General features: G+C 36.0%; 1 protein-coding gene and 2 non-coding genes across 4 annotated transcripts; 2 read left to right on the top strand and 1 right to left on the bottom strand.

Moving 5' to 3' along the window:
• Nucleotides 1-27,265, top strand: LOC145637995 (S-adenosylmethionine carrier 1, chloroplastic/mitochondrial-like). 2 transcript variants are annotated; one of them, XM_081688978.1, is made up of 12 exons: nucleotides 2-266; nucleotides 1,907-2,011; nucleotides 4,719-4,805; nucleotides 21,788-21,860; nucleotides 22,440-22,530; nucleotides 23,981-24,034; nucleotides 24,118-24,213; nucleotides 24,376-24,465; nucleotides 25,492-25,543; nucleotides 26,495-26,556; nucleotides 26,664-26,744; nucleotides 26,902-27,265. In XM_081688978.1, the coding sequence occupies exons 1-12, from the start codon at nucleotides 233-235 to the stop codon at nucleotides 27,004-27,006; spliced, it is 930 nt and encodes a 309-aa protein (XP_081545104.1). In that variant the 5' UTR covers nucleotides 2-232; the 3' UTR covers nucleotides 27,007-27,265. The 2 variants fall into 2 exon arrangements, with proteins under 2 accessions (XP_081545105.1, XP_081545104.1); XM_081688979.1 differs by lacking the exons at nucleotides 21,788-21,860; nucleotides 22,440-22,530 and having other exon boundaries at nucleotides 1-266; nucleotides 23,988-24,034.
• Nucleotides 9,932-10,037, bottom strand: LOC145641420 (small nucleolar RNA R71). The gene has a single exon (XR_014115446.1). It is a non-coding gene; the product is annotated as a small nucleolar RNA R71 (small nucleolar RNA).
• On the top strand, nucleotides 14,399-14,504 carry LOC145641171 (small nucleolar RNA R71). Its single transcript, XR_014115234.1, has one exon. It is a non-coding gene; the product is annotated as a small nucleolar RNA R71 (small nucleolar RNA).
• Nucleotides 27,266-27,663: the final 398 nt, after the last annotated feature.

The following is a 27,663-nucleotide window of genomic DNA, read 5'->3' as shown; positions in this document are numbered from 1 at the left end:
CTCAAATTCAGTCCAAACAAGGCTCACTTGAGCACGAGAAACATTTTACGAAGTATCTATAGCGGAATAGCCTGTGCATGATATTTTTCTTTCTCAATACTTGTTGAAGTGGTGAACCAAACAGTTAGAGGTTGGATAGAATTTCAATTAGAAAATTACAATTGACAACAGACCAACAGTATCCTCCTCATTTTTGGGTTAAACAGAGAAATTGCAGCAGCAGGCAGCTATAATGAAGACAGAAACCTCTACTATTGTTCCCTCAAGTAATCACTCTCTTCCTTTCTTAAAATTTCTAGGGTTCATTTTAATTTTAATTCTCGTACACCTTCATTGGTTGAAATGTTGATTGTTTAATCATAGTAATTCAATTACATTGTATTTTCCAATTGCATTGTATTATCTGTATAATTCAAATATCTTATACTTTATTGTTTACTTTAATCTGAGTGGCGTTTAAATTTTAGTATGAATTGTTAAGTATCGAACTCTCTTGTATGGTTTGGTTCAGAAATTCCTCAATTATCTTCAATTACATTGTCAAATGATTGTTGATTTGAGTTTTACTTTTATGATTTCCGATTTTGACTTCGCTGCACAATTTAGATTTCTCGATTTCGCTGGAAGTAGTTGTAAGTAAGATGATTGTAGGAATTTAAGTGAATTCAATTGTTGAATTGAACTGTATTAGACTGAAATGTACAGAAATAAGTGAATTTCAGTTGAAAAGAAGTACATCCTTGTAAGATAGTTGATGCTCAAACATAGCACTATTAAGTGTTACATGTCAAAATCTGCTTCATTCTATGTTAATTTTGAAATGTTCTGCTACACATTATCCTTAAATTGAACTTAAGCTGTTTTTGGACGCGTGTTAACCACGCGTTATTTGCCCTTTTTATTGTGAATAATGTTAAATTGTTAGTTCTAGTTGCTGCTCTATTATACTAATGGTCCGCTTCTACAATGTGTCCTATTTGTGTTTCATTAGTATATGCTCTATTCTTTCAGTCATTACTCTTTCATGCAAGTTATACTTATAGTAGGTTATATTAGAGCCTTAAAGCAACTTTTTGTGATGGAATGTTGTGCTGCTAGTTTCATTATACCAAAATTAGTTTGCTTCTCAAATCATTCACACTACCCAGTTTATGAAATGGCGCATCTGAGGCTAGGATTGGCACTGAGGTATAAGGCGATATGGGCATGCACCTTTATTGGTCAAGGAGAAGGGGTTTTGGTGTGGCACACTAAAAGGGGCAATAATGCTCACCAAAAGGCGCACAACAATATTTCCTGTTTTTTTTTTTTTTTTTTTTTTTTTTTTTTTTTTTTTTCCCACTTTTGATATGTGCACCTCACTTAAATGAGGCGCACTATTTCCATGAGCCTTTCTATGCATTGAGACTATTGTTATAAGGGAAGTGAAAAAAGAAACCAGAAGGTGCAAGTGAATTGAATGATGTCATCATATTATGTTTAGAATATAAATATTTAAGTGAGTGAATGTTATTCATGATCCAAATTGATACCTTACACATTCTCTTCAATTTTTCTTGGTTTGACTTACATCCAATTAACTTGTTGAGGTGCTTAGCATGGAGATTAAACTCTCTTTGATTTTTCTTTGTGTTGCCACTCCAATATCCCCAAAGCCGTTATGTAAAGAGATATTTTAACTTCTTTTTTGTGTTTTTTTTTGGGTGAATGATGTCTAAATGTCATTGTAATAATATCATATTCTTAAACACTATCGTCCAAGCTCTGTCCAGGTGTCATTGATTTGGGCATACCCTGTGTTTTATTACTCACTTTCTCTTACCTTATGCAACCTTTTTATTTATATACTGTTACTCTTTCTGCGCTGAGAACATTGGTTGTTTGTATGACATGTTACATCTTGCAGGTGCTTTGGATTATCAATTGCGATCTTCCAAAGATCAAGAGAAGAATTTTGCATCTGGCATTATCATGGAAGAAAATCCATTGAATTTGCTGCAATCCCTATATGGTATGTTGCTTTGTTATTATAAAAACTTTTGTTGTGATAAATGTTGTACCTTATGTTACTGAAACCACTTTTTCTTGGATGCAATAAACAGTATTTAGTAATTTTACTGACCAACATGCTATAATAAGTTAATAACTTCCTAAAGAAGGCTACTTTATGTGAGAATATTATATGTTAGTTGCATCTCTAGATGGAAACACCTTTATCGATTGTAGGAGAAAATTCAAGTGGCTAACATGCAAGCAGCCTAATACTTTCTCAAAGAGCATTAATATCTTCTCATGAATTGGTCAATTGGATATATATTCTAGAGATCTTAATTTTATTTGAAGTTCTCATTCAGATATTAATGACAAATCATTCAGTGCTTAAATAGAACGATTGCAGCATATTCTAATAGAGTAATAGACTCGTGCTTTTTTCCTTTTTCCATTGAGTAGTGGGATTAATAAAAAATCTAGGACAGGTAGTTATCTCAAAGTTGGAAGTAAGAAAGCCCACATGAATTGGAGGAAGTATATGTCAATGAAATTCTGCTTCTCAAAAGTAGGGCTGTTTTAATAAAATATTGTTCATCGATGGAAGTGATATGTTTGAATACTTAACTTTATTAAAGTATATAAAAAATAACATAATGAGTACATCAACAAAAGACCTATAACCTCTTTAGAAGTTAATGAAAACAAATGTGTTCCTTTCATGCTGATTTAGGTTGTCTCCAAGCCTAAAATGCACCATAGAGTAACATCATAACGAAACATGGTAAGAAATTCTGTATTACAAAGTTATTCAACTTGCATATCTAAGAGTCTTGTCGTTTTTTTTTTTTAGCCGTAACACCCCTACCATTGTAATTCATATTCACATGGAATTTGAAGAAAGGCCATTCCATTACATAAAGGACACTATGTTATGGATTTTCAATTTATTCCACCAAAAGTCATCTTCAAAAAGTCATAAAAATGGTATCGGTATGCTTTGTGAAATTGATTAAAGAATCCGATTTAATTGGTCAAAAGAGAATTAGTGAAGTTCAATTTGATGAAGGGGATAGGGTCATAAGGGCTTTGGATTTAGCATCAAACCCTTTATTGCGGAGATATACAAAGCTAAGTTTGATGCTAAAGGTTACAAACCAAGCAAATCATTGCTTTTTGAATTTGTGGCAAAATAAAGGGTTTTAAAAATGCATTTACAAGGTTGCCACTCATATTTTTGTATTTGGGTTGATGATGGCACATTCATTAAAGATATAGGATATTGGATTCATGTCCTAGTATGCAGGCATCAAAGTTGTACAATGTAATGATGACATTTGCATAGCCATTAATATTCTATATTAAATAGATACTAGAAAAATGTCAATCAAGTTAATATTCCAATAGAATATGGCATGGAATTGTCTAAAAAAGATACAAACCTAGAAAAATGTGAATAGTAGTATGCCTATACTTGAGTTATAAGAGGCCTCAGGCACTGTGCTCTTCCACTGAATTTCATTTATTTTATTTTATTAGCTTACAATTTATTTTATTCGAACTTGTATACTTATGAACCATGATCTTATATAAACTTGTTAGCCCTTATTTATCTAAATTTATAAATCCTTATCTTTTTTGAACTTATTAGCCGTTATCTTATTTGAGCTTATTAGTCTTTATTGAATTTGAACTTATTAGATCTTATCATGGACCTTATTTGACTAAATGGTAAGTCTTGTATGTGGCTAGCCACACGATGTGGCCACATTAGTTTATAAGAGTAATCTTCATTTATATGTATGGGTAACCTCAATTTTTCATAAGAGTAACCTCATGTTTTCCATAAAAGCAACCCAAATTCATTATACAAGCGATTTCAAGTAATTTAGAAATAAGTAACTCCATTTGTTCATTCGAGTAACCTCCATTCTTTTGTTTAAAAAAAATGAAAGAATAATTCCACTTATTTAAGAGAGTAACCCCTATTTCTCATTTAAGTAACCTGCATACACGTTAAAGTAAACCCTATTTACTCATCACCGTAACCCTCTATTACTTAATTAATTGTCTTGTATGTGATTATGTGAAGTGGCCACACCATGTGGCTAGCCACATATAAGATTTTGTGTTGACTAAATCAGAACTTATTAACCCTTATTTTATCGTTTTTAAAATTATCAAACCTTATTTTAACTTATCCGAAATTAATGGCCCTTATATTATCTTATCTGAACTTAATATACCTTATCTTATATGAACTTATTAGACATGAAATAAAGGAGCTTATTATACCTTATTTGAACTATTTTATCTTATTATCTTAACCGATTTGAATTTATTGGCCCTTATCTTATCTCATCTCATCTTATTTTATCTAAAATTGTTAGACATGAAATAAGTGAAATAAGGTAGTGGAACCTAAGTTGTTTCAAGAAGAACCCATCTACATTATGTTCTTGGGCCTTTGGGCGGCGGATCTCTTGTTTGAATATTCATTTTTCAATCTTTCACTTTCATCTCCCTTCTCTGAATTTGAAATCTAAAAGTCTGATAGGGAGTATATTTTGAGGAGGTTGCGTAATGCTCTGTTGCTATTTTTTTTTCTTCTAAAACTTTTATATTTTTCTAAGGTTATTCCTAAATCATCATAGTTGATCATACTATTTGGCATTATGCTATGGCAAGAAAGTAACTTATCATAGATAATTACAAAATGTCTTTCACAGATGGTGCTATAGCTGGAGCTGTTGCAGGTGGTGTGGTTGAAGCAGCCTTATATCCGATAGATACAGTTAAAACTCGGCTGCAGGCAGGTCTACAATCTTCAACTTCTTATTGTTGTCTGTGTCTGTGATTTGTTTTATATCAGTTAAAGCTTAAATATTATACTTTGTCTAATCTACTGAAATCTGATAAATTATTATGAGTATGTATAGAGCCTTCAATATCTTCATGCAGCATATCATCAATTGAATATATAGGTGGTGTCATACCACTAAGTCAAGGTTGATATTCTTCATGATAATGAGAAACATAATTCTATTATTGTTGCCTAATGGACTGGCTATTTCATTTCATGGACCTTTTGGCATGCTTGAAGTTCATAAATTCAGTTTGGCTAAAATGGATGCTGTACATTCTGCCAAGAAATTTTAGCTATTTTTTTTTAAAGAGAGTCAGGATAGGAGACTGCCCTCATATTGTGGGGAAAAAAACAACTGTTGAGAGTGAAATATGTGCATCCGTTTCAAAAGAGGCTGGATGAATCATTGGTTGAACTTGAAATCAATTTGTAGATATGAAACTTTGAAGCTCAAATCGAGAAGAGTAATGAGTGACTTTCACTAATCTACTACTCCCTCCGTTCCTAAATGCTTTTTACGTTTCCATTTAGGGTGTTCCTTTTTATTCTTTACATTTAGTATGTTTCCTGTTTTTGTCATAAATTTTGGATTAAATTACCCTTGTTTTACAATTTTTTTACTCAAAAGTCATTACTTTTCCATGTGCTATTGTACTTTTTGTACTATTTTATTAGTTTTTCAACACTTATTATTACTTTCTCTCTCCTTTCTCCTCTAATTTCTTCACCCCACATGCTCAACATTGTATTTTTCAATAAAATTGTACTTTCAATCATTGAAATATTCCAATATACCTCAACTTTACACAATTTCTTAATAACCGCGCATAATTCCAAACGTAAAAAACATTAGGGAACAGAGGGAGTACCTTTGTTTTTTTCTCTCTCTCATTTTATTTTATTTTTTATTTTTTTACAGCAATACTTCCGTTTCTTTTTAGTTGCAAATAAGGGGTATTATTTATGACTCATCAAATATCCTTTATTGCGACTAAAAAGAAAAGGAGGTAGTATTATTAATTCAAAGATGACATATAAATAGAAGTTACTATTTGTTAGGATTATTTCATAAGCCTAATAATTCCTTTAAGAAAAGCGTTTTAAGTAAACCGTATTGATTTAATTAAGATTGGAGTCTTATCTAATAATGAAACACTTTATACTTTTTTTTTTCTTTTTAATTTTAATAAGTGAAACTAATCAATAATTATTTCATATAAGTATCTTTTTTGCTCACTTTAATCATGTTTTACAAGTTTAGCCCAAAGTCTTAAGACTTGGATGTGACATTGTTTTTGTTGGTTGATGGGCGTTAGAATGGTCGCACATTCCATATTTAATCTAACACACTTATAAACAAATATCCTACAAACTAAGCATAATGACAAGTAAGAGTTTGGTCAACCAGGAATGGGATATGGTTGCTAGAGATCTTAACACTTAAGCTAATTCGAAGTCTTTGGTGAATTGGGGGTTCGTCAAGTACACAAACAAACTATGGTTCTAAAGCGATGGATTAAAGACACTAGGGAATGGGATCCACACAACCAAGACAATTAGGCAAAGGAGGAGTAAAATAGACAAAATATAGCAAGGACTATATGTAAGATCAACCTCATGCAATTAGAAAACAACTCACACTATTAAACTTAGATTCCTCATTAGTTTAGCAATAGAAGATACAAAATCAAATTGCAATAAGTAATGCCATGCTCAATTCACATTTCCATGTCAAACTAAGCATATCATGCTATCAAGCTCCTAAGTCAAGGGTAGCTAATCCTATCATGAAAACTAACAAGCAATCTCATACAATCAATTTAATTGTAATACAAACATCAATGCTCCTCCCACATTTGCATAACTAACCCAAAAGGTTGAACTTCACCCAACCCCTAGCAAAAAGACTACTCACAACTCATATTAATCAACATGCAAACAAGTATTAGGGTTCTAACTACTTCAATAATTGGGGAAAAGTGGTTAACCATTGAATTCACTATTATCCAACAAGAAATTATCAAGAACTAAAAGGATTCAAGTAACATGCAAATACCAAATAAAATATGAAATTAAGTAGAAAAAGGTTGAAGAAATTACTAATTGAAGCTTTAAATGTTGATTACAAAGTGCCAAATCTTGAGAATGATTCTTGAATTTCACTAATACAATGATTGGATTAATGAAAACTAAGCTAAATTAACTAAGAGGAATGTTTCAAACTAAGAGGAATTTCTAAAAACTAGGCTACTGCTGTCCAAAATACAAATGAGCTAAAGGGGAAGTATTTATACTTCCCGAAACACATAGGTAAATCCGTCAAAATAAAACGGATTGCCAGCGAGGAGCGCCCGCTCTTGCTGGCTTAAGAAGAAGGCAGATTCGAAGCTGCCTAGGCACAGGGTGCACACCCGCTCCCCTGCTCCGCAGCATATGGCAGAATCGAACTTCAATGGGAGGAGCGCCCGCTCCAAAGAGGGTGCACGCCCGCTCCTCCCTACTTCAGTGTTGTGGCCGAATGTGGCTTAAGTCGAGGAGCGCCCGCTGCAGGAGAGGTGCACGCCCGCTCCTCCTTGAGCGGGCTCTCCTTCCTCTTGCTCCTTGCCTTGAATGCATTCCACGCTTTGAAGTACAACATTTTCAATCAAGAACGGGTTAGAAAGAGGGGAAAAGATTGCAAAACCGGGTTTAAATTAACACAATAAGTGGTCAAATAAACCACTTATCAAATCCTCCCAAGCTAGCCAAATGCTTGTCCTCCATCAATTCACATTGTTAAAAAACAAAACAAAAGATCAATTTGCTCAAAGAAAAGCACATGCATAGATACAAGAATCCTTAAGTAATAAAACTCGAGCATGAGGTATATGCCTAAGATCAACCACGGTCATGACTAGCCAAGGCCTTGCTAACCCTCCCGAAAATGCTCAACTTAGGCCCATTCAACTCATCTTACCGCGTCCCCATCACAAAGTTCAAATTCCCCTAATGGTAGTGTCTCGTGACTCCTCGAAGGAGCCGGAAAACATAGATAAAGCGGGTTATAAGACACTCGACATCTCAATGAAAAAGTACCCTCTCCATATGCTTGTGAATCAACTCCCTCCACCGACAATGGCTTCCACTACTCTTTTAACATTACAAGTCTCAAGGATTTCGACACAAAATTTAGGCATAGAAAGAACTAGAAGTGTTTTGCAATTTAAGCCAAACTAAAACGTATATCATTAAGAACAAACCTAAAGAGGTTTTTAACTTTGACCCATATTACAAACCATGAATGAATCAAAACAAAAACACACCCCCAAGCTTGTTTAATTTCTAGGGTGGTGGCTAATCATCACTTTTTTTTTTTTTTTTTTCCCCCATTCATTTTTTGTTTTCATTCATTTTTTTTAAGTAACATTTCACAACACACTACTAATTACAAAAGATTAAAGATTCAATCAATCAATCAATCAAAGCCTTAATCCCAAAAGTGGGGTCGGCTAACATGAACCAAATTTGATTATTCCGTGTAGTCATCAACATAAATCTTTCTCCTCCATCCCTTACGATCCAAAACTTCATCCTCACGTAAATCCATGCACTTCATATCCTTCCCCACTCCTTCCAACCAAGTCATCTTTGGTCTCCCTCTTCCTCGTTTAATCCCTCTATGGTCCCACTCTTCCACTCTTCGCACCGGTGCACCCTCGGGTCTCCGTCTTACATGTCCAAACCAACGCAGACGATTTTCCCTTAATTTATCTACAATGCCCGCCACACCTACTTTCTTGCGAATAACCTCATTTCTGATTCTATCTCTTAAAGTGTTTCCACACATCCACCTTAACATGCGCATTTCCGTAACCTCCATCTTTTTAATATGCTCTTTCTTAGAAGCCCAACATTCTGTACCATAGAGCAACACTGGTCTTATGGCAGTCCTGTAGAATTTTCCCTTCAACTTTAAGGGAATGCTGCGGTCGCATAGCACTCCCGTGGCCGCTCTCCATTTAAGCCACCCTGACTTAATCCTGTGGGTCACGTCTTGATCAATGTCACCATTCTTCTGGATGATCGACCCTAGGTACTTAAAACATTCACTCATGGTCAAATCCTTTCCATCCAAACTCACCACTTCATTGCTTGTCCCCCTCTGAGTGCCAAAACGACATACCAAATATTCAGTCTTACTCCGACTTAGCTTAAACCCTCTAGATTAAAGATTAAACTAAGGAAAAAAAAAATGATATGCCTTAACTTTTGTGAATAACAAATACATAACAACCTTCATCAACACTAAGAGTAGTTTAGGCTGCGGTCTTGGGAGTTGAGACTCAAGTTCTCGATCTAGGTACTAAATCAAAGAGGATCTTTACCACTCATAAAAAATGTCGTAGGCTTGAAAAATATTAAAACCTCACTTTTGGGGACAATGCGGGATCAAATACTATCTTTCGGGGTTCAAATTCCTTTGAAATAGGCGACACCATCTTACCACAAGCCTAGACTTTAAGTTTCGTACATTCGGTAAGGTTATTCTCACACTAGCCTAAACTAGCCAATTCTATGTTCAACCAAGGGCATCTAAACCATATTTGAAATTTTATTACAAAAAGAAAACAAGTATTCACCACATATAATCCAATATCATCATTGCAAACCAATAAAAAACAAAACAACTTTTTTTTTTTTTTTTTTGTTTTTCTAAGCTTTTTTTCTCCTTTTATTTATTTTTATTTTTTAAGAAGGAAGGAGATAAGAAAACTAAATAAGGAATGTGGATATTAGGGATTTTTGAAGGAGAGGGATACGAAAACCAATTAAACAATTTGTAAATTAGGGATTTGGATGTTAGGGAATTTGGATGTTAGAGGGGTAAGAAGATAAGAAGAAGAAATTTGGATATTAGGGAAAACCAACATCATCAATCATCATCAAGAATTTGTGAGACTAAAGCTATTTCCTTTTTATTGATAGGAAGGGCTCTTAAATTGCTTGAGAAGGAGGTAAGGCCTAACTCCTTAAGAACTTGGGACGAGGTCACCACGGCCTTCTTAGGGAGTATCTACTCTCAAAATAACACGACCGAGGCAAGGGCTTTGATCTAAGGTTTCCGTCAAAAGGCTAGTGAAACCATATACGAGGCATGGGAAAGATATTAAGAATATCAAAGGGAGTGTCCTCATCATGGCATTCCGACATACCAATTGCTTCAAATTTTCTATGGGGGCTTGAGCCTACAAGGAAAGACTAACTTAGATGCAGGAGCGGGTGGCCCGATCATGAACAAAACGGAGGAGCAAATCATTGAAATAATTGAGGATGTGGTGAGGCACCACATAGATTGGCAAGAAGGAGAGAGGGAGTCTCTAAGCAAAGGAGGAAATGCGGTTTATTCCGTCGATCACCTCAACGCCAAAATTAATTTGCATCTCAAATCGCCAAGGCAAGGAGATGACATCTATCAAGGCGAAACTTGAGACCTTCACTTCACAACAAGAGCATCCCTCCCAATCTAAGGGGAGAGGTATGAATTCTAACTCTTCCCCTTCTACATCTAATAACATGCCACAAGGGTGTTTACTTTGTGAAAATTGTGGGTCACATGACCATGATATCTCTTCTTGTAATTATGATTCCCAACCTCAACCCCAATATGAAGATGGTAATGATAATGAAAACAAACAAGTCAATGCCTTGTCTTATGATAATAGACTTAGGAATGACAATCAAAGATACTTACTGCCTAATCAAAGAGAATAAGGAGGAAATTCCTATAATAAAAAAGGAAATGATTATAATTACCATAACCAACACCAATGGGGAAATAGGAACCAAAGGGATCAAAAACCCCAAGATAACTACAACCAACAAGGTGGTTATGGTAACCATAACCATAATAACCAAGGGAACTATGGAAATCAAGGCCAATATCACCAAGGGGGGAACTCTAATAATAGGAATAATTGGAACAACAATAACAATAGAGGTTCTTCTAATCAAAATGCTTACAATTCAAATGTGATAGGTAATAAAGCTCCCCAAGATAACTACTATGCACAAGCACCACCTAGTAGGTCTAACTCAGAGGAAATGATGGAGAGTCAAACCAAAATGTTCAATACTTTCATGGTCTCTAGTGATAAGAAATTTAGTAAAGTCATGACCCAAAACAAAATGCTTGAAACACAAATTTCTCAATTAGTCAATGCTTTAAAGGAAGGGACTAACACTTCCAAACTTCGACCCCAAGGACTAGATGCCAAGTGGCCCGTTTATGCCATATCAACTAGGAGTGGTAAGGTGTTGGAAGAGATTGTCCCTAAGAGAAGCAATGAGAAAGTGAACATGAATGAGCCTCCCCTTGAGAGTGATTTTGAACAAGAAGAAGGGGGATGAGAAAACAAATTAAACAATTTGGATATTAGGGGTTTGGATGTTAGTAAATTTGGATGTTAGAGGGGTAAGAAGATAAGAAGAACAAGAAATTTGGATATTAGGGAAAACCAACATCATCAAGCATCATCAAAAGAGACCAAGAGCAAACCAACCATACCATGCAATCAACCATCACACAAACCAACAAAAATATGTAAATACCAAAGCTAATCATAAGAATAAGATGCTCCAAAGCACACATATAAGGAGAAGTGAGACAAAAAACATTAATATGCAATCATTCTAGCCTAGGCATGCCATATCATCATGAAAAGAGCAACAACCAACCTAAAATAGGCATGCAATTAAGAACATAATACCACATGAATCCTACCATAAGTTCCAATGGCTAAGTTAAACTTTTCATGCCAAACATTCCACATTCAAACTCAAACTTCTCTAACATAGCACAAAACCATCTCATGAAAGCACATATCCTATTAAAACCGAAACTAAACTAGACACAAAGACCACAAGACTTCCCCCAAGCTAGACATTTGTTTACCGTTCCCGCGATAAATGGATACAATGAGAATTATCTCCCCCCAAGCTAGAACTCGACATCGGCCGCAGTGTTACACATGACGGGAAGGAAAAGAAGGGAATAGTAAAAACAAATGTCTAAAGGCTACTCCCGATCATCCTCCCTAGGCGGCGATGACCTGTAGTTATAGTTTGGGTCTACATCGCTGGGGTAGGAAGGTTGATCCACGTATGGATGAAGATCACAGTTGGGACTACTTTGATAGTGACCGTAGTCCGGTGCACTACTAGTACCCCAACCACCATCATACCCGTGTGGAAACCCGAAGTATCCCCTTAAGGGGGTGGTTATCGATCTCTTTGGGAGCCATATTACCACATGTCTCGGGGATGAGACCATCATACCCGGGTGGAAACCCGAAGTATCCCCTTAAGGGGTGGTTATCGATCTCCTCGGGAGCCATATTACCACATGTCTCGAAGCCGTACAAGAGGGGCCATTCTTATTACCTCGTCCCCGAGACATATGGTAATATGGCTCCCGAGGAGATCGATAACCACCCCTTAAGGGGATACTTCGGGTTTCCACTCGGGTATGATGGTGGTTGGGGTACTAGTAGTGCACCGGACTACAGTCACTATCGAAGTAGTCCCAACTATGATCTTCATCCATACGTGGATCAACCTTTCTACTCCGGCGATGTAGACCCAAACTATAACTACATGCCATCGCCGCATAGGGAGGATGATCGGGAGTAGCCTTTAGACATTTGTTTTTACCGTTCCCTTCTCTTCCTTCCCGTCATGTGTAACACCGAGGCTGGTGTCGAGTTCTAGCTTGGGGGGGGGGGGGGTGGAGATGTTTCTCATTGTGTCCATTTATCGCGGAAACGGTAATCAAATGTCTAGCTTGGGGGAAGTCTTGTGGTCTTTGTGTCTAGTGTAGTTTCGATGTGCTTTCATGTGATGCTTTTGTGCTATGTATGGAGAAGTTTGAGTTTGTATGTGGAATGTTTGGCATGAAAAGTTTAATTTAGCCTTTGGGACTTATGGTAGGATTCATGTGGTATTATGTTCTTGATTGCATGCCTATTTTAGGTTGGTTGCTGCTCTTTTCATGATGATATGGCATGCCTAGGCTAGAATGATTGCATATTAATGTTTTTGTCTCACTTCTCCTTATATGTGTGCTTTGGAGCATCTTATTCTTATGATTAGCTTTGGTATTTACATAATTTTTGTTGGTTTGTGTGATGGTTGATTGCATGGTATGGTTGGTTTGCTCTTGGTCTCTTTTGAAGATGCTTTGATGATGTTGGTTTTCCCTAATATCCAAATTTCTTGTTCTTCTTATCTTCTTACCCCTCTAACATCCAAATTTCCTAACATCCAAACCCCTAATATCCAAATTGTTTAATTTGCTTTCTTATCCCCTTTCTTCTTGTTCAAAATCACTTTTAAGGGGGGGCTCATTCATGTTCACTTTCTCATTGCTTCTCTTAGGGACAATCTCTTCCAACACCTTACCACCCCTAGTTGATATGGCATTAACGGGCCACTTGGCATCTAGTCCTCGGGGTCGAAGTTTGGAAGTGCTAGTCCCTTCCTTTAAAGCATTGACTAATTGAGAAATTTGTGTTTCAAGCATTTTGTTTTGGGTCATGACTTTACTAAATTTCTTATCACTAGAGGCCATGAAAGTATTGAACATTTTGGTTTGACTCTCCATCATTTCCTCTAAGTTAGACCTACTAGGTGGTGCTTATGCATAGTAGTTATCTTGGGGAGCTCTATTACCTCTCACATTTGAATTGTAAGCATTTTGATTAGAAGAACCTCTATTGTTATTGTTGTTCCAATTTTTCCTATTATTAGAGTTCCCCCCTTGGTGATATTGGCCTTGATTTCCATAGTTCTCTTGGTTATTATGGTTATGACTTATGGTTACCATAACCACCTTGTTGGTTGTAGTTATCTTGGAGTTTTTGGTTCCTATTTCCCCATTGGTTTTGGTTATGGTAATCATAATCATTTCCTTTTTGGTTATAGGAATTTCCCCCTTGTTCTCATTGATTAGGTAGTAAGTATCTTTAATTGTCATTCCTAGGTATATTATCATAAGACAAGGCATTGACTTGTTTGTTTTCATTATCGTTACCATCTTCATATTGGGGTTGAGATTGGGAATCATAATTACTAGAAGAGGTATCGTGGTTATATAACCCACAATTTTCACAAAATAAACACCCATGTGGCATGTTATTAGATGTAGAAGGAGAAGAGTTAGAATTCATACCTCTCCCCTTAGATTAGGAGGGATGCTCTTGTTGTGAAGTGGAGGTCTCAAGTTTTGCCTTGATAGATGTCATCTCCTTGCCAAGGTTGGCGATTTGAGACGTCAAATTATTGATGGCGTTCAGGTGATCGACGGAGTGGACCACATTTCCTCTTTTTCTTAGAGACTCCCTCTCTCCTTCTTGCCAATCCATGTGGTGCCTCACCACATCCTCAATTATTTCAATGACCTGCTCCTTCGTTTTATTCATGATTGGGACACCCGCTCCCACATCTAAGCTAGTCTTTCCTTGTGGGCTCAAGCCCCCATAGAAAATTTGAAGAACTTGGTATGTCGGAATGCCATGATGAGGATACTCCCTTTGATATTCTTAATATCTTTCCCATGCCTCGTATATGGTTTCACTAGCCTTTTGACGGAAACCTTGGATCAAAGCCCTTGCCTCGGCCGTGTTCTTTTGAGAGTAGAATCTCCCTAAGAAGGCCATGGTGACCTCGTCCCAAGTTCTCAAGGAGTTAGGCCTTACCTCCTTCTCAAGCCATTCAAGAGCCCTTCCTATCAAGGAGAAAGGAAATAGCTTTAGTCTTACAAATTCTTGAGTTACTCCATTTACCTTGATCGTGTTGCAATATTTCTCAAACTCGTCCAAGTGTGCAAGAGGGCTCTCATGTTTTGCTCCACTAAATTGCCTCATTTCAATCAAATTTATCATTACGGGCCGAATTTCGAAATCATTGGCTTGAGTAACGGGCGGAGCAATGCCACTTGAAACTCTATAAGCTCCCGAAGTTCCATACTCCTTTAAAGGTCTTTGAGGTGGTGGATCCGTGTCACCCATTTGATCTTGTTCCTCCTCGAAATCAACCTCCCTAGTTAGGGAAGTAGTTAATGGCCTAGAATCGGCTCTTCTTCTCCTCCTATAGGTTTGCTCAATCTCGGGATCGTAAGGCACCAAAATCCTATTATGAGTTCTGCGCATACACTCTCAAGTCTCAACAATTGCAATTAGTAACAAAGCTACAAGTGTAGCCAAAAAGAAACACTATTTTTGAAATTTTGATGTTTTATGGTGAACTGGACTCAAGTAATCAATTAGCAATCAATGACACCGCTCCCCGGCAACGGCGCCATTTTGATGGGCGTTAGAACGGTCGCACATTCTAGACTCAATGAAATACACTTATAAACAAACATCCTCCAAACCAAGCATAATGACAAGTAAGAGTTCGGACCACAAGGAACGGGATATGGTTGCTAAACATCTTAACACTTAAGCTAATTTAAAGTCTTTGGTGAATTGAGGGTTCGTCAAGTACACAAACAAACTATGGTTCTAAAGTGATGGATTAAAGACACTGGGGAATGGGATCCACCCAATCAAGGCAATTAGGCAAAGGGGGAGTAAAAAGACAAGATATAGCAAGGACTATATTAAGATCAACCTCATGCAATTAAAAAATAACTCACACTACTAACTTAGATTCCTCATTAGTTTAGTAATAGAATATACATAATCAAATTGCAGTAAGTAATGCCATGCTCAATTCACATTTCCATGTCAAACTAAGCACATCATGCTATCAAGCTCCTAAGTCAAAGGTAGCTAATCCTATCATGAAGAACTAACAAGCAATCTCATACAATCAATTTAATTGCAATACAAACATCAATGCTCCTCCCACATTTCCATAACTAACCCAAAAGGTTGAACTTCACTAAACCCCTAGCAAGAAGACTACTCAAAACTCATATTAATCAACATGCAAACAAGTGTTAGGGTTCTAACTATTTCAATAATTGGGGAAAAGTGGTTAACAATTGAATTCACTATTATCCTCAAGAACTAAAAGGATTAAAGTAACATGCAAATACCAAATAAAATATGAAATTAAGTAGAAAAAGGTTGAAGAAATTACTAATTGAAGCTTCAAATGTTGATTACAAAGTGCCAAATCTTGAGAATGATTCTTGAATTTCACTAATACAATGATTGGATTGATGAAAACTAAGCTAAATTAACTAAGAGGAATGTTTCAAACTAAGAGGAATTTCTAAAAACTAGGCTACTGCTGTCCAAAATACAAATGAGCCAAAGGGGAAGTATTTATACTCCCTGAAATACATAGGTAAATCCGTCAAAATAAAACGGATTCCTAGCGAGGAGCGCCCGCTCCATAATGAGGAGCGCCTCAGCTACCCGCTCCTGAGTGATGTGTTCCCTCTCTTGCTGGCTTTAGAAGAGCTGCCTAGGAGAAGCGCCCGCCCCTCACAGGGTGCACGCCCGCTCCCCTGCTCCACAGCATATGGCAGAATTGAACTTCAATGGGAAGAGCGCCCGCTCCTCCCTGCTTCAACTTAAGTCAGATTTGATCTTCAATGGGAGGAGCGCCCACTTCTCCCTGCTTCAGTGTTGTGGCAGAATGTGGCTTAAGTTGAGGAGTGCCCACTCCAGGAGAGGTGCACGCCTGCACCTCCTGGAGCGGGCTTTCCTTCCTCTTGCTCCTTGCCTTGAATGCATTCCACGCTTTGAAAGCTTGTCAAAATGAGTCATAAGACCTGCAAAACAAGGACAAACACAAACAAAGAGGGGGCAAAGCCGAGATACAACATTTTCAATCAAAAACGGGTTAGAAAGAGGGGAATAGATTGCAAAATCGGGTTTAAATTAACACAATAATTGGTCAAATAAACCACTTATTATTGGTCCCTATTGAAAATGATGTCATTAAAATTCTTGTTAAGATTCACTAAGACTTGTCCAAATTTATCTCTTTAGTCCTAAGACTTAAATATATTAATTTTTTTTTATCTCTTTATATGAGTAATTATATGTAGAAAAGTGTAAAAAAAAAGGATAATAAAAATAAGAATGAGGTGGGTCCCAATCTCAAGTCTTAAGTTAGAGTCTTGGAATTTTAAGACTCAACTTGAGCCGTATTTGAGATTTAAAAAGAAAAATGGGGGAAGTTTTGAACATAAGTCTTAAGACTCAAGAAAAAGAAAAAAAAATGATGATGTCACCCTAGGCTAAACTTGCTCAAATGATACTCTTTCTTTTGCTCACTTTGCTCACATTATTTTTTTCCCCAAACTCTTTCAAATGATTATCTTGTTTTACTCGCCTTTTTTTTCCAAATTATTTTGAATGATTAATATCTCTAAGTCTTTATAAGGATGACTCAACCCTTTCCCAATTTACAACTCACTAATTCTAACTATGTGTTTAGATGATCTTACAAATAGTTGGAACAAAGGATCACTTTCACTGGCACAAAATATATTTCTTACTAAAATATTGTACGTTGTTAGGATGCTTAAAAACTGAAACTTAATTCCCTTTTTATAATGGTACAACATCACAACTAACTTCCACACTTTCTCCATTATTCGAGCTAGTGTTCCTAAAAGGCAGGAACCAACCCCAGTACTAGAGAAAAGGAAGAACGTTCAACTTAACATGGAATAGAGGTGTTGAAAAAATCTTTTTCTTGAAGAGTAATTCAAGGAGTTAGTTAAAGTACTTTTTGAAAAAAGATATTTATTTTGTCAAAAAGGCAATGTCTAATGTTGTATTTTTCCAAAACAAATCTTTATAATTTAACTGAGATCAAATGTTCGATAAAATTATCATTAAATAAATATCCAATTTTATAAAAAAAAACGAGTGTTTTAATTGTTAACATTAATTAATTCTCATTTTCCTTTTGTTCCAACCAATCATAAAATGCTACACACTTCAATAAGCCTAAAAATAATTAATCATTCTTCTTAGTCTTCATGTAATACTCATTGCATTATACGATATATCAATCAGACCTTGATAACTTCTGTCCTTCCTAATAGAACATCAAAGCTTCAAACCTTCTTTGTTTTCTTTACTTCAAATGTCAATGGTGTATGCCATATGGAGATTAAGGTCTTCTCTTTGTTCCAATCCTGAAACTTAGTTCTTAACATAGAAATTGCCTAAACAACCTGCACACTTAATACGCCTTTATCAAATTGAGTTTTCTTGTCGTCACCATAACTAGTCGAGGTCAACAATATTCCCCATTTTTGTGATGACAAACCTTGCAAACTAGTTTAATTAAAGAGACAACATATTAGTGAAGAAAAGCAAATACAAGCTTCTAATTAACTTAATAGATAACATTATTTATTAATAGTAATTTTTATGAAAGTTGAAAATAAAAAGTACTACTTTATAACTGCTTGTAAGAAACATGGTATGAGAATTGGTAAGGAACTCGGGTGACTTGCAATTCACTATTTGCATTTCTTTCCCCCTTTTGACATCAACAAAATCAATAGAACTAGCATAATAAATCCACACATAGCACCCATTGTTGAGTTTTTATAGATAAGCAAAGGATTTAATAAGAGTTGTTTACCTAGTAAAATTACAATCACGTAGGGTTTTAGATACTCTAAGAGGAATTTCATGAATCTCACTCATACGCACCTAAATAGGATCTCATGCATATACAAATAAAGGATCACATAATAGTTTAGAATTAACCTTTGAAGCGTGAATCCTCTTAGCATGAAATAGCCTCAAGCGTGACTCCTTTATTCGGTCCACCGGCTTGAATTAACACTCCACCAATGCTAGTTGGACGGGAAAATCTTTCACCTTTCTTGGAGTAGAGAACCAGTCTAGAGAGAAGAGAAAATATTGAGAGGAAAAAGTTACGTTGTTTTTAGAAATTAAAACTGAATACTGTGTCTCTTATTTTCTAAAACCTTTAATTAATAATAATCACATTATCATTAATTAGGTTAGGGTTTTTCTCTCCCCTTTCCCTTTTGGCCGGTCACCTATGTTACTTGGACTCAGATGAGGTGTCAAATTAGACACGGGTGTCCAAGCGTCGGACTCGCCCATTTTCTTGAAAAAAGTTGTGCTTTTAGTTAAAAATGAAGTGTCCAAGTGTCGGTGTCCCACACGGACACGTGAGGTAAATGAAAGAGTCCGAATAACATAGCCGGTCACCCTAAGGCCAACTTTGGGCTTCAGGTTTCTTTATTGATCCAAACCTTATGTGTGACCTTGCAGGATCCATTTAGGTGGGCTTTGGGTTTGTTACTCACTAACCCAAAGTTCTATAGCATTCTCAGCAAGACGTATAGACGACCCAAATAAACGAATTACTATCTCCATAATACGATCCGTAATTATACTTACTAATTACACTAAAGTCGAGGACACATTTCCTTCAATCTCCCACTTGTCCGAGACAAGTGTGCAATATTCAAATTCCTTAAGTCTCTTAGTGTTTAATTTGATTGTATGATTACATCTCTATGCTATCCATACTAGCGATCAAATTATTTCTTGAAATCCGAGTTTGAATTGCTAAGCACATGATCATCTTATGATCCATTTGAGCACGACCATGCATTTTCAATTCTTACTCTTCAAGAGGCCAAGACACCCATCCTATATAACATTGGACCTATTCAATCTTGTGGCAACCAAAACTCCCACTCAACTTTTAGCACAACCCGAGTGTTGCCTTTATAGTCCCCTTTTACGGCATGACGTTTCACAACATCAAAGTTACACTAATCATTGAGTTAAGTAGTGTTCCACTCATGTCTTAGGAATCCACTAATACAATTGCGAAGTTTTAAAACTTCTAAGTAGGTCTGTTCGATCATGTATCAACTATACATATCCATATGATTGACTAAACATCTCCATGTTCCCATAGCTCATGAAACGGCGCTATCAATCAATCTTATATGCTAATCCTTTTATTAAGTTATTTATGTCCAATTTAACAACTTAGATTAGGAACCTAAATATTCTATGAATTTAGTCCACTTATGGGGTTTCATTTATCAAATCACGTATTTGACAAACCCATTAAATTCAATAAAATATAATGGACATTTTACTAAATACTAAACCAAAATGAAATAAGAGAAAAAAAATTTCATTCCATAAAAACATAAATTAGCAAAATAAATTGTAACAAGTTTCTCTAAACATAAAACAATCTAAAGCCATTCTAACACTTGCTTCAAACCTATAGCCCTAGCGTGACTTTCATGCTTGGGTTGAGGTAAAGGTTTAGTAAGTGGAGCAGAACATTCTCATCCGTGTGAACAATCTTGACATCCTTCCTGTCTACAATCTCGTGAATGAGGTAATATCTCCTCATTACATGCTTGGATTTGTCATTCGATCTTGGCTCTTTTTCTTGTGCAATAGCGCCATTATTATCACAAAACAACTCAATCCCTTCTAGAACACTAGGTACGATGCCTAGCTCTGTTAGGAACTTCTTTATCCAAAAAACTTCCTTAGCTGCTTCAAATGCCGCTAAATATTCTGATTCCGTCGTAGAGTCTGCTATAGTGCCTTGCTTTGAACTCTTCAAGCTCACTGTCTTTCATTCAGACAGAAGTGTGTGTCCAATTACTAACTAGGAGGCGGTGTTCATCAAGCCCTCTCTCCGGACTTAACCTAGACCTTTGTCTGGCCTAAAAACCCTTTCTATTTAAGCTGGAGTTCCATGGCTCCTCACTTAGAGAGCACCCCAATCCCATTTCCGTTCGGGTGATAAAATAATAGAATATTCACCGACATATCCGACTTAGATAAACTGTGCCGACGTACCCTGATTGTGAGCGGTAATCATCACTGTCGGTGTGGAAGCTTGCATCAGTATAACCTTTAACAACCAACTCATCTACTCCTTCATAGACCAAAAACATTCCTTTAATCCTTCTCGGGTGTTCTTAGCTGCTATCCAGCGTGCTTCACTTGGATTTGCTTGGAACGTGCTACATAAGCTCAGAGCATCAATGATAGAACCTATAGCCAAGGTGTAAGGTATGCTACTCATTCGCTTTAACTCATCAGGCTCCGTTGGGCGTTGGGCGCGGACTCTTGCTAAGCGAAATGCCATGTGACATGGGAATGAACCTCTCTTAGAGTTTTCCATGCTAAACCTCGCAAGAACCTTATCGATATAAGTCTCTTGGTTTAGTCCAATCATCCTTCGAGACCTATCTCTATGGATTTTGATTCCCAATATGTACTCAGCTTCTCCAAGGTCTTTCATGGAAAAACAACTTCTCAACCATTCCTTCAAGGTTCTTCTTCACTCCTGAGAAAACCAAAATGTTTGATTGTCTCATCAAAACGAGATTCCAACTTTAAGACGCTTGCTTCAATCCATAAAAGGATCTCTGAAGCTTGCAAATTTTCTAAATCCTCAAAACCCTCAGGTTATGTCATGTACACATCCTCCATTAAGAACCCATTCAAGAAGGCGGTTTTGACATCAATCTGCCAAATTTCATAATCGTAATGTGCAGCAATTGCCAAAAGTATCTGAATCGATTTAAGCTTTGCCACTGGAGAAAAGGTTTCATCATAGTCTATATCATGAATTTGCTTGAATCCTTTTGCAACCAGTCTTGCTTTATAGATATAGACGTTTCCATTTTTGTCTGTTTTTATTTTGAACACCCACTTGCATCCAATAGGTTTGACCCCATCAGGCAAGTCGACTAGGGTCCAAACTTTATTCAATTACAATAAGTTTAATAGGGACAAAGGGAGTATTTCATTTAATGTGTCAATTTTGGCTGCATTAAAGTTCTAACAGAATGGAACTGCTATAACCATTATATTTTTTTTTATTGTAAATCACGTATATGTTAAGTTGTCTTTTGACTTAATGTCTAAATTTAACTCTTCCAACTCTAGGCAGCTCATGGTGGTGGAAAAATCATTTTAAAAGGCCTCTACTCCGGATTGTTTGGAAATTTGGTTGGTGTTTTACCGTAAGTGTTATCTATTTTAATAGTACTTTCTGCCTGGGTTCATGCAAATTTGTTCCATTCCAATTCAGTCCCTCTTGGTTATGTATGTGTGACTAGTGTGAGTGTGCACCCCTTGATGGTCTGTGCCTGGCCATACATAGCTATGTACACAATTATGATGCCTATTTTTGTAAGCAACTTCAGGATTTTGGACAGATTAATGACGGCTTTCAGGGTCCCTCAACATTTCATTCATTTCTTATTCCATTGTTTTGCAATGGTTAGGCTGAAACAACAACCGGTAATTGCCTTTTTGATCAAGGAACAAGCACATGCAGTTTTTTTTTTTATTTGAAAGGGGTAAGGCTGAAAGAGCCTCTTTGCCATTGTCAGAATAATACTCTGTTTATAAATCCTCCCTAACCCTGCTTTAGGCAAGAGTCTTACTGTTGCCACTGTAATAATATTACAGTCATTATATCTTGCCAGCCCATGTATAGTTGTTAACTGTATTGTATGTCAGTTGTTATATCTTTCCTTTTGCATGTATTAGCGACATTTCAAAGTTATATGAAGATGAAATTCTTTGTTTTCTTCCAGGGCTTCTGCGATATTTTTGGGTGTGTACGAGCCAGTAAAGCAGAAATTGTTAAAGGCTATTCCTGAGAACCTCAGTTCTCTGGCTCATCTTGTAAGTTGTATAAATAAGTAAAATGGGTAAACCAACTGAGAATTTTATTGAAGATGCAATTTGAAACTTTTGTGTTAGACAGATGCTAATTTGTGCAATTTGAAGATGCTAATGTGTAGTTCTGTTTATCTTTATTTTCTAGGGACATTGTGTCCTCTTCATGTATTTTCACTGTTAAAAACAAATCATTAAGTACTTAACTTGTGCTGAAGCTGTTTTTGAGGTTTTCTATTTGCGATTCTATTATTAATCAACTGTTTTTTTCATTTTTTTTTTTTTGGGGGGGGGGGGGGGGGGGGGTGGGGAGAGTGACTACTCGTCAATACTAACGTTGGATTCTGGCAGATGTAACCAAACCTCTATCTAATTTTTTTCCTGTACTTATTTACTTCCTGTGTTTCTTTTAGTTGCATCATTTACAAAAACACGGATTCCTAGTTAGTCTTTGGAGATGAGAGACATATAGAGAAAAAAAGAGGACCCATGTAATATGAGAGAGAAAGAACTCATCAACTAAAAAGGAAAATGATTCATCTAATTTGAAACTTCCTTATTTAGAAAGTGATGCATCTAAAAAGAAATGGATAGCAAGCTATAGTTTTCCAATGGGTGTCTTGCGGGAATGACCTCGTCACACTGCAATCTGATCCTACTTACTTTGCCCTTATTGCTAGCCTAATCTATCACATACTTTTAGAGTTTGGAGTTTGAGGAAAAGGATTTGGATTTTTTCCCTTCATTATGCACTGTGTAGAGGAAGTTTCAAGTTGATGGACTGATATTGTGAGTATTTAACCATCTTTTAATAAATAAAAAAGGGTTTTTCTAAGTTATGCCCCTAAACTTCTTCGGTTTCTAAGTTGTGTCCGTGCTTTTTCAAACGTCTAAGCTGTGCCCTCAACCTCACTAATTTTTATTAACAATAACCTTTGACGTTAACAATAATTTTTATTTTCTGATTTTTTAAATTTGTTTAAAGTGTTAAACCAATTAGAGCGAGACACATGTCAAATTAATAATGCCACGACACCATTGTTGATAAAATAACTTAATTTTCGTTAACGGATATGGCTGTCAAAGGGTATTGTTGATAAAATATCGTGAGGTGAAGGGCACGGCTTATAACTTTGAAAAAGCATGGGTACAGCTTAGAAACCGAAGAACTTGGGGGCATATCTTAGAAAAACCCATAATTTAGCATCTAACCATAGCATAGGTCTTTCTATTATGATTTTCATTGTACACTGAGGTGGAAGCCTTCTTGTAGCCTATTTTTTTGTCCCTCTTCTTTCTTTTTGGTAGAAAGGGTGTTGGGGTTGAATGTGTCCATGGCATGTCTCTTATTGCCAATTTACTGTAAATCAATTAGTCCATGATAATAGCTTTTGTGTAACAACTTAGTTCATTGTTGAGCTGTATGCAGCCAGTTTTAGTTTTAAACTTCATTCAGTCTGCAGGTGCCATTGCAGGAGCTGCCTCTTCTATTGTCAGAGTCCCAACGGAGGTATTAAGATTTATACCATTTGTCATTCTCGGTTTACAAGTGTATGCGGCTTAAAATATACTGTCTCCTAAACAATAATATAGGTTGTAAAACAAAGGATGCAGACGGGTCAATTTGCAACAGCCCCTAATGCCGTGCGTATGATTGTTTCTAAAGAGGGCTTCAGAGGACTTTATGCGGTAAGTGAGATCTTCTGTCGTGCAGTAAAGATAGAAATTTTTTTTTGTTTGTCAAGTTGGTTAGTAGGTTATGTGCTCCATGCTTTCTTAATTGTAGCTTTGTGAGGAATGCTGTCTATTGGCTGATGCATTTCAATCCTAAAATTTTGGTTTCTGTTGCAGGGTTATGGATCTTTTCTACTTCGCGATTTGCCTTTCGATGCCATCCAATTTTGTATCTATGAGCAAATAAGGATTGGTTATAAACTAGCAGTGAGCTGATATATATTCTCTTGATAAGAGCATTATGTTCATTAAGATATTTCATCTTGTCTATTTTGTGAGCTAAATTTATTGGTATTATCAAATATTGTAGGCTTATGAGGGTAAAAGATAAAATTATTACCCTTATACTTCATAACCTGTAAAAGGCTGTTTTTATATTTTTCACCGTCAGAGTTCCGAAAGCTACATAAGTAGCAATTAATGTTACTTCCAGTTATTCTTTTGTAGAATACCCTTGCGAATTCCTGTGTTAAATGTTTGACAAAGTTCTTGATATATTTCACATCAACATAGGTCTATGTAATTATGTGGGATTCTCTATCTTCCATAAGCTCATGGTTTAAAAAAAAAACTTAGTCCATTTTGGGATGAGAAATATGAAGGAGATATGCAACTATGTTAGGGTATCTTGTGATATTTGCTAAACTGTAGGATTATTCAGATTGCCCCATCTTTTAGACATATTCTCCATTTCAATATAATTTTTACTTTCTAATTTTTATGTCACAAAATAAAACTCATCGTAATTCAATTAAAAAAAAAAATACATATTGTTTATCACTCTTCTAATTTCATCACATCAATAATTTTTCTTTTTCTATCCTACACAATTATTCTCTCTACAAAGTACTATTTTTACTTTTGACCTGTGCCAAATCAAATTTTTAAGAGGGAGTCATCTTTTTGATGTTCTATGATTCTTAAAATATTCATGTTCTGTAAGCTGTAACTGGTTGTCGTTCATCTTTTTGATGTTTCACTTGTGAGATTTTAAAGCTTGAGAATACTTTTCATGATTGCTGTCATATGCTCATAGTGCAAACAGACACTTACAACCTCTTTGTGAATCTTCAAATAGATTCTTAGCTTTGTCTGTTTTAGGTTTACCAGTTTCAGCATATGTTGGTGAAAGCCTGCTTATTTTCTAACATTTTTGAAGTAGAACGTTTGATGGTTAGTAACATATTTGGTTAACATGTCCATTGATCAAATACAACTTTTTTTTTTTGGCAGGCTAAGAGGGAATTAAATGACCCTGAAAATGCTTTGATTGGTGCTTTTGCAGGTAATAAAGAACTCTTCTTATTTTCCCCGTAAAAAAAAAAAGCTTAAAACTACTTGATAAACAAAAAATTTCAAACGGCTGCTTGCTGCAGACTTCTGTGCTTTGATCATGACTGATATTTGCCAGCAATTCCAATTTTCTACCTATTCTAATCATAATCATTTTTCTTCATTTACTACCTCCGTAAACTTTTGAGTTGCAACTTTGGAATTTTTTTACTTCACAAATAATAGCCCAAAGTTGCAACTAAAAGTTAACGGAGGTAGTACTTTTGTTAGGGAGGATAAGTTGTTGGGGGAAGTGAGGAACTTATGATTGTATACCCTTTGTAAAATACTGGTCTATCTAAATTACAGATTCTTGTGAATTGAGCTGTTAAGATGAAACAGGGATATTTCTGTGTAATATTATGAGCTTATGATACAAAATACTTCGTATCAGACTGGATAAAGAATTGAGATAGCGATACAAAAATAAAATCTTGACCTGCTACAGTAAATTTATGACCTGTCTTTGGTGTCAATTAGGGTGCAGTGTATTTTTTTGGTTGGTTTACGATCTTGAGTTGGCCCTTTATAAGGGCCCAAACCCATGCCCGGATACAAACTCTCCACTATCCCAATGAACTTTTAGGGCTTGAACCTTAGCCATGGTGTTCATGCCTAAAACCTCCAACGATCCTATTCCGGAGAAAGAGTAATGATATAATCAAGATTAAGTTGTTGGGATAGTTTGTTTTGTGTTGACCACTTGACCGTGTAGTATGTTTCCAAATATAATAAAAATGCAATATAGGCTGAGCTCTATGGATTAGGCTGATCAATCGGTTTAAGGATATTCAAAAACATAACGCATGCAATATATTGAGAATACATTTTGAGGAAAGAAATTTAGACAAAACGGATTTGTCTATTTATTACTTGCTGGACTTAATTTTCATTGCTTGAACAGGAGCTATAACAGGAGCTATAACGACCCCTCTTGATGTTATCAAGACACGACTGATGATTCAGGTATATAGTAATCCATTTTTTTCTGCCTCAAGTTTTCTTTCATTTGAAGTTTAGCGTGCTAATTTTGTTGCCTGTCCTCGTGTGAAACAATGGTCTTAATTCTACAGGGGTCGTCACAGCAGTACAAGGGTATATATGACTGTGTGAGGACCATACTGAGAGAAGAAGGAGGCCATGTCTTTGTGAAGGTTTGTCCTCATCTTATACGAGTATTCGCTTTTTTTTTCGTTTTCTTTTTTTAGTGGGGGATTGTGTATTAGGTTGTACTATTATCAAATTGATTGTGAAGATTAGGGAAAGAACAGGCGAAAGGAATTTCAAAGCTGTATTTGTTGTGTACTGCAGGGCATTGGACCAAGAGTTTTATGGATTGGAATTGGAGGCTCCATATTTTTTGGTGTCTTGGAGAAGACAAAACAGGTTTTATCCCAAGGCCAACCCAATAATTGATCAGCTAAACTGCAAATGAGCGTCCCTCTCTCTCTCTCTCTCTCTTCTTTTTTTCTTTTTCTTCTTTTATTTACTTAATTTTGGAAATTTTGTTTCTCTTTGTGAACATCAATTGGAATTTACAAATTCTTATTTTCTAGTGAATTTCATCTAGCTGGTAGTCTTAGCAATTGTATCATGACTTGAGATCAAAGCTTGTTCAATTCGCACTTCATAGCATTTTATAAAATAAAATCATTACATGCATAAAAAATTGTCATTTTCTTACTGTACTTTATTGTCATGACCTGTTATTTGGAGAGCAATCATTAAAGTTTTGTTTTTAACTGGCCTCGTGGTGGTGTTGATTGTCGTTCATTTATGACTTAGGGCATGTTCACATTTACTTAATTTCAGTTCACTTTTAGTTCAGTTCAGTTCAGCTCCTAATTTCCTTCTTTCATAAAATATTCATTTCACTTCACTTCAGTTCAGTTCAGGTCCAATAAGTTCAGTTTAGCTCCGATTAGTTCAGTTCAAAAAATGTGAACAGGTCCTTAGGACTATGACAACAGTCTCCATTTGCGAGTATGGTATTAATTTCTTCATTCAGAGACTTATCCAATTTGTTGCGGGGGAGAATCACATTTTCTTTTGAGAAGGTATTGTGTCAATCTG

The sequence above is a fragment of the Chenopodium album genome, chromosome 7, assembly GCF_948465745.1.
Source record: "Chenopodium album chromosome 7, dcCheAlbu1.1, whole genome shotgun sequence".
NCBI classification, from domain to species: Eukaryota; Viridiplantae; Streptophyta; class Magnoliopsida; order Caryophyllales; family Amaranthaceae; genus Chenopodium; species Chenopodium album.
This window is presented reverse-complemented; position numbering and strand designations above follow the sequence as displayed.

Bases quoted from the DNA above. Each gene is read 5' to 3' on its own strand.
- LOC145637995 (XM_081688978.1), top strand. From the start codon at position 233: ATGAAGACAGAAACCTCTACTATTGTTCCCTCAA. The intron at 4,806-21,787 runs GTCTACAATCTT...AACTCTAGGCAG, and splicing joins TAAAACTCGGCTGCAGGCAG to CTCATGGTGGTGGAAAAATC. The intron at 24,035-24,117 runs GTATTAAGATTT...ACAATAATATAG, and splicing joins TTGTCAGAGTCCCAACGGAG to GTTGTAAAACAAAGGATGCA.